This window comes from Ruditapes philippinarum, unplaced genomic scaffold (assembly GCF_026571515.1).
Source record: "Ruditapes philippinarum isolate M1 unplaced genomic scaffold, ASM2657151v2 ctg5184_1_1_1_1, whole genome shotgun sequence".
In the NCBI taxonomy this organism is placed as follows: domain Eukaryota; kingdom Metazoa; phylum Mollusca; class Bivalvia; order Venerida; family Veneridae; genus Ruditapes; species Ruditapes philippinarum.
Window position 1 is genome coordinate 1 of NW_026856249.1, and position 13654 is coordinate 13654.

The following is a 13654-nucleotide window of genomic DNA, read 5'->3' on the forward strand; positions in this document are numbered from 1 at the left end:
TATTTAAAACGGTTTCCGATCAATAAATAAAGAACCTTTTAGGCCTAGGAACTTCAAACTTGTATGGTGATTGGTCATGACCAGCAGATGACCTTTTGATTTTTGGGGTCAAAGGTTCAAGGTCACATTGACCTTGTAGGTAAAAAACGGTTTCCGATCAATTAACTAAAAACGCTTAGGCCTAGGAACTTCAAACTTTGTATGATGATTGGTCGTGACCAGCAGATGACCCTATTGAGTTTTGGGTCAAGGGGTCAAAGGTTAAGGTCATGACCAGTAGATACTTGATAACCCTTATTAATTGTTTGATCACTGGGTCAGAAGTCATGCATAATAACCTTATCACATGACTAAATGGCTGCTGATAGGGGGCATACATGTTTTACAAACATATCTTGTTTTCTTTTGATTCATGCTTTCGAGGGATTATTTTTTTCCCAGATTTTTACCCTGTTTTGAACTTGGCTCTGAGTTTCTTGACTTGGATATATCCTGTTGTCTGCTTAATCTGGAACAGCCCATTTTTCAGTTTTGTATTGAAAACCCTGAAACTGGAAACAAACTGTTCCAAATTTTTGGCAGGTTTGGTTTAAACATATTTATTTAAGCTTGATTGCGAAAACAAGTTCTTGCAACTTATATTAGTTAGTTTGGAGTCCACTACCTGGAACCAACCAAGTAGAAAGCATTGTGTTTTTATAATTATCATTATAACCTCATGGAAGTATTTTATATAGATACATACATATATGAAAAGTTCAAAGTGTCTTTTTTTTCTTTCCCCCGAAATTTTACAAAGACAATTTTGTTTACGTAATTGTTACGATGACATTTTGCCCATCCAAGAGTATATAGCGAATGAACTGGTGAAAGTCAAAATCAGTTTACATTTGGCATAATTCCTTTCAATTTTATGATTTTTTTTCTCTTGAACGATAAAGAACTCACATGGCCTTAAGAAATTTCTGTAAATATTCATCAGAAATTATGTGTAATGTTCAGTTAATAAACAAGATGGGGCAGTCTTTTTGTATTTTAAGCAAATTTATATTTTATCCTAAACATTTTTCAAACACCATTTTATTACCCAGTCAATCTTTTAAAATATATAGTTTATTCAGCCCAATTACCAATGAATGAGAAAAATGAGTATAATTTCACTTTAACCCTAGAATAGCTGGAAATGAAAGCAATTAACCTTTGCCCCAAGTACAGTCAGGCCAATCAGCACATCTAGTCACTATAGTGCAGTAATGGTTTAACTTCTATTAAACTATATAAGGAGTTAACCCATTACTGCACTTAGGTGAAGATCTGTATGGTCTGAAGTATACTGTTGGTAGGTAAGTTTTTTTTTTATATAAATAATACTGAAATCCCTTAATCAGGTCAAGGGTTAAAGATTTCATGGTAATGTGATATAAGACAGGTCAAGGGTTATAGATTTCATGGTTATGTGATATAAGACAGGTCATTAGGGTTATAGATTTCATGGTTATGTGATATAAGACAGGTCATTAGGGTTATAGATTTCATGGTAATGTGATATAAGACAGGTCATTAGGGTTATAGATTTCATGGTAATGTGATATAAGACAGGTCATTAGGGTTATAGATTTCATGGTAATGTGATATAAGACAGGTCAAGGGTTATAGATTTCATGGTTATGTGATATAAGACAGGTCATTAGGGTTATAGATTTCATGGTTATGTGATATAAGACAGGTCAAGGGTTAAAGATTTCATGGTAATGTGATATAAGACAGGTCAAGGGTTATAGATTTCATGGTTATGTGATATAAGACAGGTCAAGGGTTATAGATTTCATGGTTATGTGATATAAGACAGGTCAAGGGTTATAGATTTCATGGTTATGTGATATAAGACAGGTCAAGGGTTATAGATTTCATGGTTATGTGATATAAGACAGGTCATTAGGGTTATAGATTTCATAATTATGTGATATACTTGACAGGTCAAGGGTTAAAGATTTCATGGTTATGTGATATAAGACAGGTCAATGGTTATAGCTTTCATGGTTATGTGATATAAGACAGGTCAAGGGTAATAGATTTCATGGTTATGTGATATAAGACAGGTCAAGGGTAATAGATTTCATGGTTATGTGATAAACTGAATAAATGAAATTTCTTTTAAACAGGAGGAATGTCAAGCATTCCAGATAAAGGGCATTTCTAAGCAACGCATCATGTTTTTAGAGGGTGGCGACCCAATTAAACCAGAACTTGAATCTCTTGCTGTGAAACCTTTACCACAATTGGACGAGGAAGGTAAGTTAGGCTTGTCATATTTTGCTTAAAAATTTCATAAGTTTTTAATTAGGTTTCTACATTCATTTTGTATCTAATGAAAAAAAATTATTATAAAATTTTCGATGAAATATTTTATTTGAATGATGAATGTCAATGTATGTGATTTAAAGGTGCAGTAAGCCTTAAAATAAGTATGATTTTTTGTCAGACAATAATCCTGAATTACTGCAATGCTAATATTTTAATCATTGAAAATCACTGAGACAGGTCAAACATGATGTTCTTTTACATCAAAACTTTTGTTAAGACAAAAGTAACAATTAGTCATGAATAATTTTTTTATTTCGTCATTTTAGATCTTAGACTGCAGTTGCCAACAGTTTTAATGACATTCAGATCGGTGGCTAAAGACGATGCATACCAGCCTGCCAGTAGAGATATTATGATTGGCTGTGTTAGAACCATGGCCGTTAGTCAGAAAAAGGTAAGAACCGGAACCGAGTCGGTTCACATGCATGTTCTTTTCCCAATAATCTTAACTGTTCAATACAATGAAACTGTTTGAATTTAACAAGTCTGAATTACTGATTTGATTTTAATTTTAACAAATGTGTGTTTAAAGTATTTGAGATTTTTGTTGCATTGTTAAACATACTTTATAACATTTACACTGTCTTAGGTTTTTATGAATGCTAATTTTTTAATGACAACTTCAGAACCGTACTTGATTTTATGGTAATTTCAGAACAGACTTTTTTTTATGATAATCACCGAAGAGCTATTGTTTGAATGATTGTCCAAATAGTTTTTATATGATAATGTTTGAACTGAATTCTTATTATATAATAGCAATTGTTTTAATGATAATACCAGAAACTAGATTTTTTTTAATAAAAATGTCAATTTGTTTTTCACATTATAATTTATAAAGTTTTCAAGTATTAAAGTATACGGAATAATCTTAGTTAGAATTAACAATTTTAGAATGTAGTATCTCTATATTTAGAGTGTTTTTTTTGTGTTTTTTTAATCTGTCAGACATCTGTGTCTTGAATTCAAACTTGATACCTGTGTACAAGCAGGCTAAAAGTCAATAAAGCTAAGGCTGAATGTGATTGGTCAAAAAAATTAGAGATAATAATTTCTTTTCAAAGTATAATAAACATCTATTATGCGAGAAAAATCAAACACAGGCTGTCATTTACATTTGTACCAGACAGGAATATCTAGCTCTCGGGTAAATGTTAAGTGGAAACTTGGCAGAGCCTGGTTACCGCTGTAAACAGGTACCCTGGAGTTATTCTGGTCAGTACTGGCAGTCAAATTGTAAGATCCTTGAAGTATTACAACAAAGTTTGAATTTAAATACGGTTAAATACTTAAAATTTTTCTCTGATACCCTGTTAAACACAGGTACTTAAAGGATGTTTGTTATCAAAAAAAAAAAAAAATGGATTATCGTCCCATATATTTTTTTAACTAAAACAAATCTAGATTATTAACTAATTTAGATTATTAACAAATTTATCCATCTATTTTTATTAATATTCACCTAATAATGATGCTAGTTTTGCACGTATTTGCTGATGTAACATCGTCTCTTCTGTAACAAATATTTTGCTTTGCGATACATGTATATGAGATGTGATAGTGTAACTTTAGAATATATTGTACTATGGAATCATTTTACCTAGAATATTTGAGCCGCTCACGACAAAACCAACATAATGGGTTTGCGACCAGCATGGATCCAGACCAGCCTGCGCATCCGCACAGAGAAACTGATAGCGAACAGCATGGAACCTGATCAGACTGGGCGGTTGCACAGGCTGGTCTGGATCCATGTTGGTCGCAAACACACTATGTTGGTTTTGTCATGATGCGGCTCATTAATAAACGCCTATTGAGTCCTTACCATAATAAAGATTATGAACTTCACTCTCTTGACTCACAAGGCCCAAGAGTAAAAATGGTTGTCGCCAACAGGCTAAAGGTTATGATTAAACTTTAACCATAAATTTGTTTTTACTCTGGGTACACATTGGTGCCTGAAATTATCTTTTGAGGGGCAACTGAGGTCTTCATTAAATAACAGTGACCATATGAACTTCACAATGTCTGAGTAGTAACTTAAAAACTTAACCCATCTCTCGCCATTAAAATTTTCCGCTCCAAAAATTTTACCTTGAAATGATGAAGTGATTTCATAGTATTTTATATTTCATAGACCTTAACTATGTGTATAATGGATGCCCCTTAGTTTGATAACTTAAAGATTGTTATGTATTTTTAAGCTGCCTGTTAAAACACCATAAAGGAACTCCACTGAGGTCCGAAAGTCTAAAAACATAAAATTTGAATTTCTGACTTAACACCTTAATAAGTTACATATCTTGTTGTTAAATTCTTATGGTATCCACTTATTTGATAATTAGAATAAGTCGACAGGCCAGGGATCTACATGTATGCAAAAATTATCAGACTGAAATGTGTAAAGGGGCATTCATTATTTCATAGTTATGTTATCATGTTATATTATATTAACAGTTCAGCTTTTTAACAAACTAATATATATTATATAATTTTGCTTCAGTATAGTTGCTTTTGATATTATATGATAATATATATAGCTTTGGCTAACATTTTAGTATTGTGAACACTTGCATGAAAAACTTTTTCTTTTGGTTTTGATAATTATTTATGTTTCGTCTGCAACTGATTAAATAATGATAATTAATATGGCCAGTAAACATTTTTTTCTAACAACCAATGCATTAGTGATGTACAAAGTATTTATTCAAATATTACTGCAAATTTTTGAAAGTTATTCAATACATTGTCTTTGGTATCCATATAGTTGTTTTTTCAAAGCAAAGTTACTTCCCCTTTTTTTTTCTGAAGTTTCATTAAAAATTCATTTTTCACCTGGAAAAAAGAAAATTCTTGCAAGTGTTCACAGTAGTTGTGATCAAAGTTTTGACATTATTTTCATTTAATAATATTTCTCTTTTGTTACCAAAAAACCTTCCATTCCTGTTGTTTGTGATGCATGCTTCTTCTGTTTAATCCACTTCCTGTTGGCTGATGCATTGTGGGTAATTTTTACCGTCTGCTACATGTTCAGGATCCACCAAAACCAGGATATCGGGTAAACTCATATCATTTAACTGTTTAACTGTTCAGTAATGAGAAGATATTTATATTATGTTATATTATTATGTTATTAGTCCCCGGTTTACCGGAGGGGACTTTAGGTTTACCCTCCGTCCGTCTGTCCGTCAGTCAGTCAGTCCGTCCGTCCGTCCGTCCGTCAACAAAACTGGATCCCGCGATTACTTGAAAAGTACTGAAAATATTTTAGTGAAACTTGATATATGGATAGATGGCAGTATGGAGATTATGCACGTCTTTTTCTTTTCTTCTTATGTTGAAAATTCTGGTTGCTATGGCAACAGATAGACTGAAAATATGGCAAATTTTACACATAACCTGGATCCCGTGATAACGCAAAAAGTACTGAAAATATTTTTATGAAACTTAATATATGGATAGATGGCAGTATGGAGATTATGCACGTCTTTTTCTTTTCTTCCTATGTTGAAAATTCTGGTTGCTATGGCAACAAATAGACTGAAAATATGGCAAATTTTACACATAACCAATGGATCCAGTGATAACGCAAAAAGTACTGAAAATATTTTTATGAAACTTGACATATGGGTAGATGGCAGTATGGAAATTATGCACATCCTTTTCTTATCTTCCTATGTTGAAAATTCTGGTTGCTATGGCAACAAATAGACTGAATTTCAAGATTTCTGATTCTAGTTTTTAAGTTTTTTCACTATAAATACTTTATTTCTTAAGGTATTTTCTTCAAACTTCAAATATAAGTTGCTTGTCATCAACCACATCATATGTGACAAGGTTTACAACTCTAGCACAAAATTTATCAGAATTACCTCCCTTGAACATAAAATTTTTATGAAAAAAACATTGTTTTTATAATAACTTCTTTTTCTGAATGTATCTACTTCAAACTTCATATAAATGTTTCTTATTATCACTCAACATTTGTGAGTGTTCAATACTGCCAGAAGTATGCCCCTTTTGAACTTAGACTTTTTTTTGAGAAATTGGTAATTTTTACTCCAACTTCTTCAATCATGATAGGATTTTAAAAATGTTATATTTTGATAACAGGGACTTTTAAAAAATAACTTTAGAGTGTCCTTCAGTCTGTCTGTCTGTCTGTACATAAAAACTGTTACCTGTGATCACTTTTAAAGAACTTTTTCAACAAATTTATTTAAATAGGAACATAAGTGAATGGCCAATGGCCCTTCAGATCGTGCTTGGGCTCTTACCGGTAGGGGACTTATGGATTGCTTGCAATACTATGATAATTGCTTGTATTATTATGTTATATTGAGACACTTATAGGAGAAAAAAAATGAAACTCTTTTAAACAACTACAGCTAGTCACTAAGTCGGTTCCCTCCAGTTAGCTGTTTAAATTAATTAATATTTTTTCTGAAATTTTCTCACACTAGTGTCATTATTTATTTGTATGAATTCAAGTTTATTTTTTAAATTTTATGTTAAAATGTGCTATACTTTTTATTAGGAAATTTGACTTTTTAGTGTATAATTTAAATACTATTTAAATGATCAGTAATATTTTAATGATTCAAGCTGAACATTTATTAACAAGAAAATGTGATTCTTATGAGCTTTCAAAAACTTGTAAGTTGTGTACATGTAACCTATTGATATTTCTATAATCAAAGTAAGAATTGAATGTGAAGTTACAGCTCAGTTTATAGGTCTTGTGGCACATACATACTTACAGTGAGCAGGGTCAATAATATCCAATTTTGACCTAAACATTTCTCAACTTATTAATGTCAGTATGATAATTACACAGTAAATTCTTGAAAATTTAAACTTTTCCATACAGGGTGTGGGACAACCCCAGGGCAATATGGACAATGAGTGCCGTCCATGAGTAGTACTCTATTATATTGTAACATATTGGAGGGATAAAATGAATCTTAATTAATAAGTCCTCTTATTATTTAATGTGCTTTGTCATATGTAAATGATGAAATATGAAAATATTACAAGATTTGCCAGTGTATGCATGGTAAGCACTGATTGTTTCAGTTGTAAACAGAAAGACTGCCATGTAGCTATTGAAACATAAATGCAAGTTTCTCTATTATAGGATAAAGCAATACGGGTAATTTAAGCACACACTATTATTTCAATATGCAACGAAAAAAAACAGATATGGAAAAGGGTTGCATTGCAAAATAAAGAACACTTAAATATCTTTTATCTAGTTGAACACGTGTTACAGGATTTGGAATTTTGATTTTATTACTGAGAGTTAGATTTGTAAGATTTCAGTATAAAAAATTGAGCAGTTGAGAGCACAGAGTCTGGCCAGACTGCTCCATGCTCCAATGGTCAGACTGCTGTATTCTGGTTGTATACAATCCATCATCTTCAACCCTTAATCTGCTGAATTTTATAAGGTATTGGATTTGCCCGGAGCTTTGTAGTTGGTGGAACAGTCCTGTCAAAGCTTAAGTGATTTCAATATCAAAATACAAAACTTGACCTACCAGCAGTAAAGAGCCTGGTCAGAGACTGCAGTCAGGCATTACAGATGTGCAGGCTAGCGTGGCTTTTCATAGGTGGCAAAGGCTTAATACTTTTAGATTCAGCAAGTTAAGGGTAAATGAAATTGACGGGTTTGTACGTCTTACAATTGAAGTATCAAAAATCTGTGTTTTGTTGTGGTGAATTTTGGCTTATTGTAAACAAGCAGTGTGTGTTTTGTGTGGGTTACATGTAAGCTCTTTTTTATCATTCATATATCTTTAAGATACACATATTTAGGATCAAATTCCGGTAAATTTCTCAAAAAGTTTAAATGATAAAAATTGAAATTTTTTCTAGTACACAAGTAATATATCAAGTGTTTTATATTTAGCTTAATTTTTCAATGAAATGAGGGCTATTCTATTCATCTATTTATCATGGTATCAGGGTAACACTTGGTTACTGTTAAACCAGCAATTTTAGTTCTCATAAAGCGCACCTTTTGCCTTAAACTTCAGACATATCTTCGGACAATTCACTACTCAAGAAACAAAACTCTAGCATTGATTTTGACTTAATAATTCCCCTTTGTGAAATTTCTGAATGGCATTTTGAGGGTAAACTGCAAAACTGGCCAGTAACTTATATGAAATAAAGGACTTATAACAGTTTTGCGTTCAAATCTCAATTTGTCCTTTAATGATGATCAAGCACTGAATGCTGTCCCTATGACAGCACTAACAAATGCTCCCAATGTTGTGGCAGTGACTGCATTCGTGCCTATTAATAGTTAAAGGAGTGTTTTTGAACTTAATCCATTTATAAGATTGTAAATATTTTTACTTATTCAGTAAGATTGGTTTTAATTCACAAATATTTTCCTGACAAATACATTGGTTATAAAACTAGATGTAAAACTATACCTGTCATAAATAGACATAATATTTTGACAGATCAAAGATTTCTTTTTTTGTTTGGCCCACTCGGAAATGTCAAATTTATAGCAGTGTAGGCCCTTAACCTGCTGGGACTAAAAATGATTAGCCTAAAGCCCTTTGATACCACTGATATATGAAACAGGATAACCAGTTCGTCTGTGCAGTCCAACATTAAGGCTCTAAAAATGTTGATAGTTTCATTTTCATATTTTAACTTTGAATGGACTGTTCCAAATTCAAAGCTGGTCAAATCCATTTCACAAATTCAGCAGGTTACTTAGGGTACAAATAAAAGCCACTGTTGAAATTTCTTAACAAAAAAAAGAGTTAGATTTAAGAATTAATTGGACAATCTATGATTTTAATATCTTTGCCTTACTTTATTGGGCAATCTATGGTTTTACCTTGCCTTTACTATAATTTAAACTTGAAAAATGATTTTTTTTATACTAATCATTATGCATGCCAACCTAACAATGATCCAGCAAACTCCATTTACATTGGTGTATGATTTTAAGTGGTTCTGTAGATAAATGATTTGGTGTTGGTTGTAGAGTCCTCTTTCTTTCCTCTGACTCTCTGGTATAAATTATTTTATTATTTACATAACAGTATGAAGGATATCTATAAATAAGTCTTTGCGAAAATATATAAATGTCAAATTGTCTCCTGTGAAAATATGGTAACAGTAAACAAATCATTTTTATACAGATATTCATAGAAAAAGGTAGGAATCTTACAGGTAAACAAGGAAATGAATCTACTAAATATAACTTCAGGTGCAGCTAAAATGTCACCAATGGTCATAACATTTGGTGAATCATTTTCTGTAAAAAATAGGATGAATCATGGCAAGTTAAAATTCTATCAAATGATTGATATAAATAGAAATATTCAAACGATATCCAGAAATATAAGTGTATTTTGGGGGTACTTCTGTTATTATTGAATACCAGTACATTTGATAAAATTTCAAGTCCCCATGGATGAATCAGATGCAAATAGTGATCGAGTTATAATTTTGATTCAAGCATAGAGGTGATGGCCGAAAAAGGAAAACTTGTATTAATGGTGGCTAAAGTAAATAAAAAAACCAAAAAAAACCCCGAACTTTGAAAGTCTTATGCAAGTTCAATAATGTATCAAAGTTAAAATGTTTAAAATTATGCTGTACACATTTTATCATTTGATGCTTGTAATAAATTTTTTTTTCCTTGTATTCCAGAATGGTGAATTTTCGTTTGAGAATGTTCAACTGATAGCACCAAAAGGCTTTACGATTGAGCCACAGAAGGTAACTATAAAATTTTAAAGCCCGTTACCATGGACTATTCTTCATTCTCTTAACCTGCCGACTTTTGATAATGGATTTGTCCAGCTTTGAATTAGGAACAGTCCATTTAGAGATTTAGGGATTTCAATATCAAAATACAAAAATTTAGCTACCAACAGTATAAGCGCCTGGTCTGCCTGCATAGATATACAAGCTGATGTTTGCTAGTACATTGTAGTAGCAAGACTTTTGGTTCGCCAGCAGGTTAAGGTTTATACCAATCACAGAAATTTTATATAGAGCTCAATAAACTCATTTTAATACAAGTCTGTAACAAATGATTAACAGGTCCTGATATATAATTATATACATGTACTTATAAACGAAATAAGGAGAAATATTAATGAAATAAAATGTGTATTTTCATTTTCCATATTTTCACTGTAAAAATTTATTTTTCACTGCAGTGAAACATATTTTCTGTATTTTCACTGGTGTCTTGCTTAACTACTTTCTTCTTAATTCAACAAATACACAAAATTTAAGGGGAAGTCTTTCAAATTGTAATGTCGAAAAAGAGACAAACGTATATAATAAACACAAAACTCAAGTTTTTATTCTATAAATCACAGGATTTATTTTCATCGAATGGTATGAAAATAAATATTTCAGGATTGGTGGTAGGAAAAAATACTTGAATATTCTCTAAATATCTTTATGATATGACTTGATTTTTAGTTCCCAATCCCACATGGTCAAAAATAACTGTTGTCTGTGACCATTACCTTCCCTGGTCATGTTGACGGTCAAATGACCGGATAAGCCTTTCCTAGTTAATGGCCAAGCAGAAAGTTTGGGGACTTATAAAACAAGTGTTTGTGTACAAGTGTTTTTGGTTTAAATTATGAGCCCTCGTAACAAGTCACTTTAATTGGTTCAAAAATAGGTTAGTTATATCTTATACATGTTTGAAAGGTCTTCTACTATTTTAAGATATACATGTAATGTAGAAAATTCCTAATTTAAAACATTTTAGGAAACTAACGAAACATTTTTTTTATTTTATGTATTGTAAGAATTTTACATGGAACAAATGTGTACATTTCAGGGCATGGTAGAGGCAGGTATCTTAAAGCCTGTAACTATAACATGGACGCCACCTGCTGGATATGATGTAAGTTATCTTATTATCTCACACCGTTATTATATGTTGCAATATTATAAACATGTTCCACAATGTCACATATATTTGTCTTTCCCAAAACTTAGATACACTGGAACAGGGTAATTAAACTTATTGGTACCTTTTTCAAGTTCATGAAGAATATATTTGGAACTAGCATGCGGCTTAAAGTAATGGCTTGTTTGTTAGTGACTGTAGCAATTTACAAAATGGTCTCAATCTGTCCATTATCAATTTTAGGGACATCAGGATTTAAATTTGGAAATTGTCCATCAAACAGTATGGAACCTAGGAGTGAATCATATTTTGACCTTGATTTATTCTTGTGGCATGGTTAAGGTTAATGGTAGTGTTTTAAGCAACAGTGACTGTGTAAACGTCATATGGTGTCTTTCTGGCTTTACTTTTGTAGGAATACTGGAGGTCCATTCATGCGTGATTTTAGGGTTATATGGGTAACTTTGTTGGACGACAGAAGTTTTACTAGCTTCTTTACATCACATAATAAAATCCCAAAGTATCAACCTACAACAGTCAGGGGCATGCTATTTGAAAAAGAGAAATAAGAATCCTTAAAGATACCGCCTCCGTGGTCGAGGGGTTAGAGTCGATGACTTCTAATCCAGTTACCTCTCTGGGGTGAGTTCGATCCCCAGGAGATGCTTTGGTAGTTTAGCACGGAGGAAGGTAGTCTAGTACTGGTGTAACTCTCCAGGAACGATGGTTAGGAAACTAACCGCCTATATGACTGAAATACTGTTGGGAAAAGGCTTTAAATGAAACAAACGAAAGTCCAAAACTGCAAAATTGACAAATGTTTGATTACGCCTGTTAATGGACAGCACTGGGAAGTGCAAGCTTCTGTCCACGCCCCCTACATGTAGTACCCGCATAAGTAGAATTTAACATTTAAACATGAAAATTTTAAATTTCAAGTCAGCAACCTTAACCACTCGGCCACAGGGGTCCCATAGGGGTTATTGGGTGTGAAAAATAAGTTAAATTAAACGTTTTTGTTTCTATATTTTCAGCCAAACAAAGTTATGGAGGCAAGCGTGGTGGTGACGTTAAAGGGCGATGCATCAGAACAGTTCCGAGTGATGTTACATGCCATGGTCGTGTCTGAATAAATGTTAAAACTTCAATAATATACAATTTACCACTATGAAAGACATCTGTTATTTTAGCCAACTATTGTTAAAATTAACATTTTATGAAAGTGGCATTTCAAGTTTCTGTGATTAAAAACCAGGATAGAAAAAAACAACAAAAAAACAATATCATGCCTTGAATAAGGACTTTCAAAGGAGTATTTCGCCTATAATCAAATATAAGATAATAAAAAATACATTTTTACTTTTGAACCGTGAGTTTTAAAACATAAAACTTTTTGTACATTGTTCAGCAGTGTACAATGTACATGTTTAAAGTGTTAGACATTTAAAATTAAACATATATCATCTGAAATAAAGACAGTTCTAAATTAAAAAACTGACCAGTCACAAATATGTAATTTCAAGGGAGTATGGGCTGAAGACAAGTCATTCATAACCAATTAGAAAAACAATTATTTTCAGAATCTTACGTTTTATAACACTTGTTTACCTTTAAAAAACAACAATTTCAAGAAATCTTTTGATAAATGAAATATTTTTTTAGAAATGAGCTTGGAAAACAACCTTCAAGGAGAAAAAAAAGGTAAAAGTGGTCAAATATTTTGTGACATCCTACTGTAGTTTTAATTAATAAAATTTGTACATTCCACTTGTTAACTGTGATAATTGTTTTTTACATTTTATTTACATATTTTTATAGATAAATATTTATTTCGAGAACTGTGAAGAGGAGTTATTTATGAAAATTATTTAAATGATTAAAATTAACTATTTTTAAAATTCCAACTTGGTTTGTTTTATTTATTTGAAATCATGAAATTTAGCATAACAAGAGCTATAAGTGATCACATGTGTCACCTGATGATAGAAAATTTCATGTTGCAGCTACTCAGGCTGTCAACCAGGTCTTATCCAAAATAAAGGAGGAATATAGGAATATTTTAGCAGGAAATACAGGAGTTTTTGGACCATTTTGAGGCAAAAAAATAGGAGTTTTCAACTCAAATTGTTTAACTTACCAATGCTTATATAAATGTAAATTATTCTTACTTTTACACATGCTGTTTCTACAATAAAATGTCTACCGTATAAATGAAGGAAACCATTAGCAGGCTGTCCAGCACCTTCCGACATAAAATTAGGGCGAATTTTAGGGTAATATTTCAGAAATTTTAGGGCTAAAATTTGCAATTTTATGACTAAATAAACTAAGGTCCCAAAAGACCATGATGTGGGCTAACCTTTGCATATTTGACACATA

At 31.8% G+C, this 13654-nt stretch overlaps 1 protein-coding gene across 2 annotated transcripts; it reads left to right on the forward strand.

Annotated features, from left to right (window-relative positions):
* The first annotated feature begins 2134 nt into the window (after positions 1 to 2134).
* Positions 2135 to 13158, forward strand: LOC132745958 (uncharacterized). 2 transcript variants are annotated; one of them, XM_060734989.1, is made up of 6 exons: positions 2135 to 2292; positions 2631 to 2758; positions 5399 to 5422; positions 10048 to 10116; positions 11204 to 11269; positions 12310 to 13158. In XM_060734989.1, exons 1-6 carry the CDS (start codon positions 2211 to 2213, stop codon positions 12406 to 12408), a joined length of 468 nt encoding a protein of 155 aa, XP_060590972.1. In that variant the 5' UTR covers positions 2135 to 2210; the 3' UTR covers positions 12409 to 13158. The 2 variants fall into 2 exon arrangements, with proteins under 2 accessions (XP_060590972.1, XP_060590973.1); XM_060734990.1 differs by lacking the exon at positions 5399 to 5422 and having other exon boundaries at positions 2136 to 2292.
* The last annotated feature ends 496 nt before the right edge of the window (positions 13159 to 13654 follow it).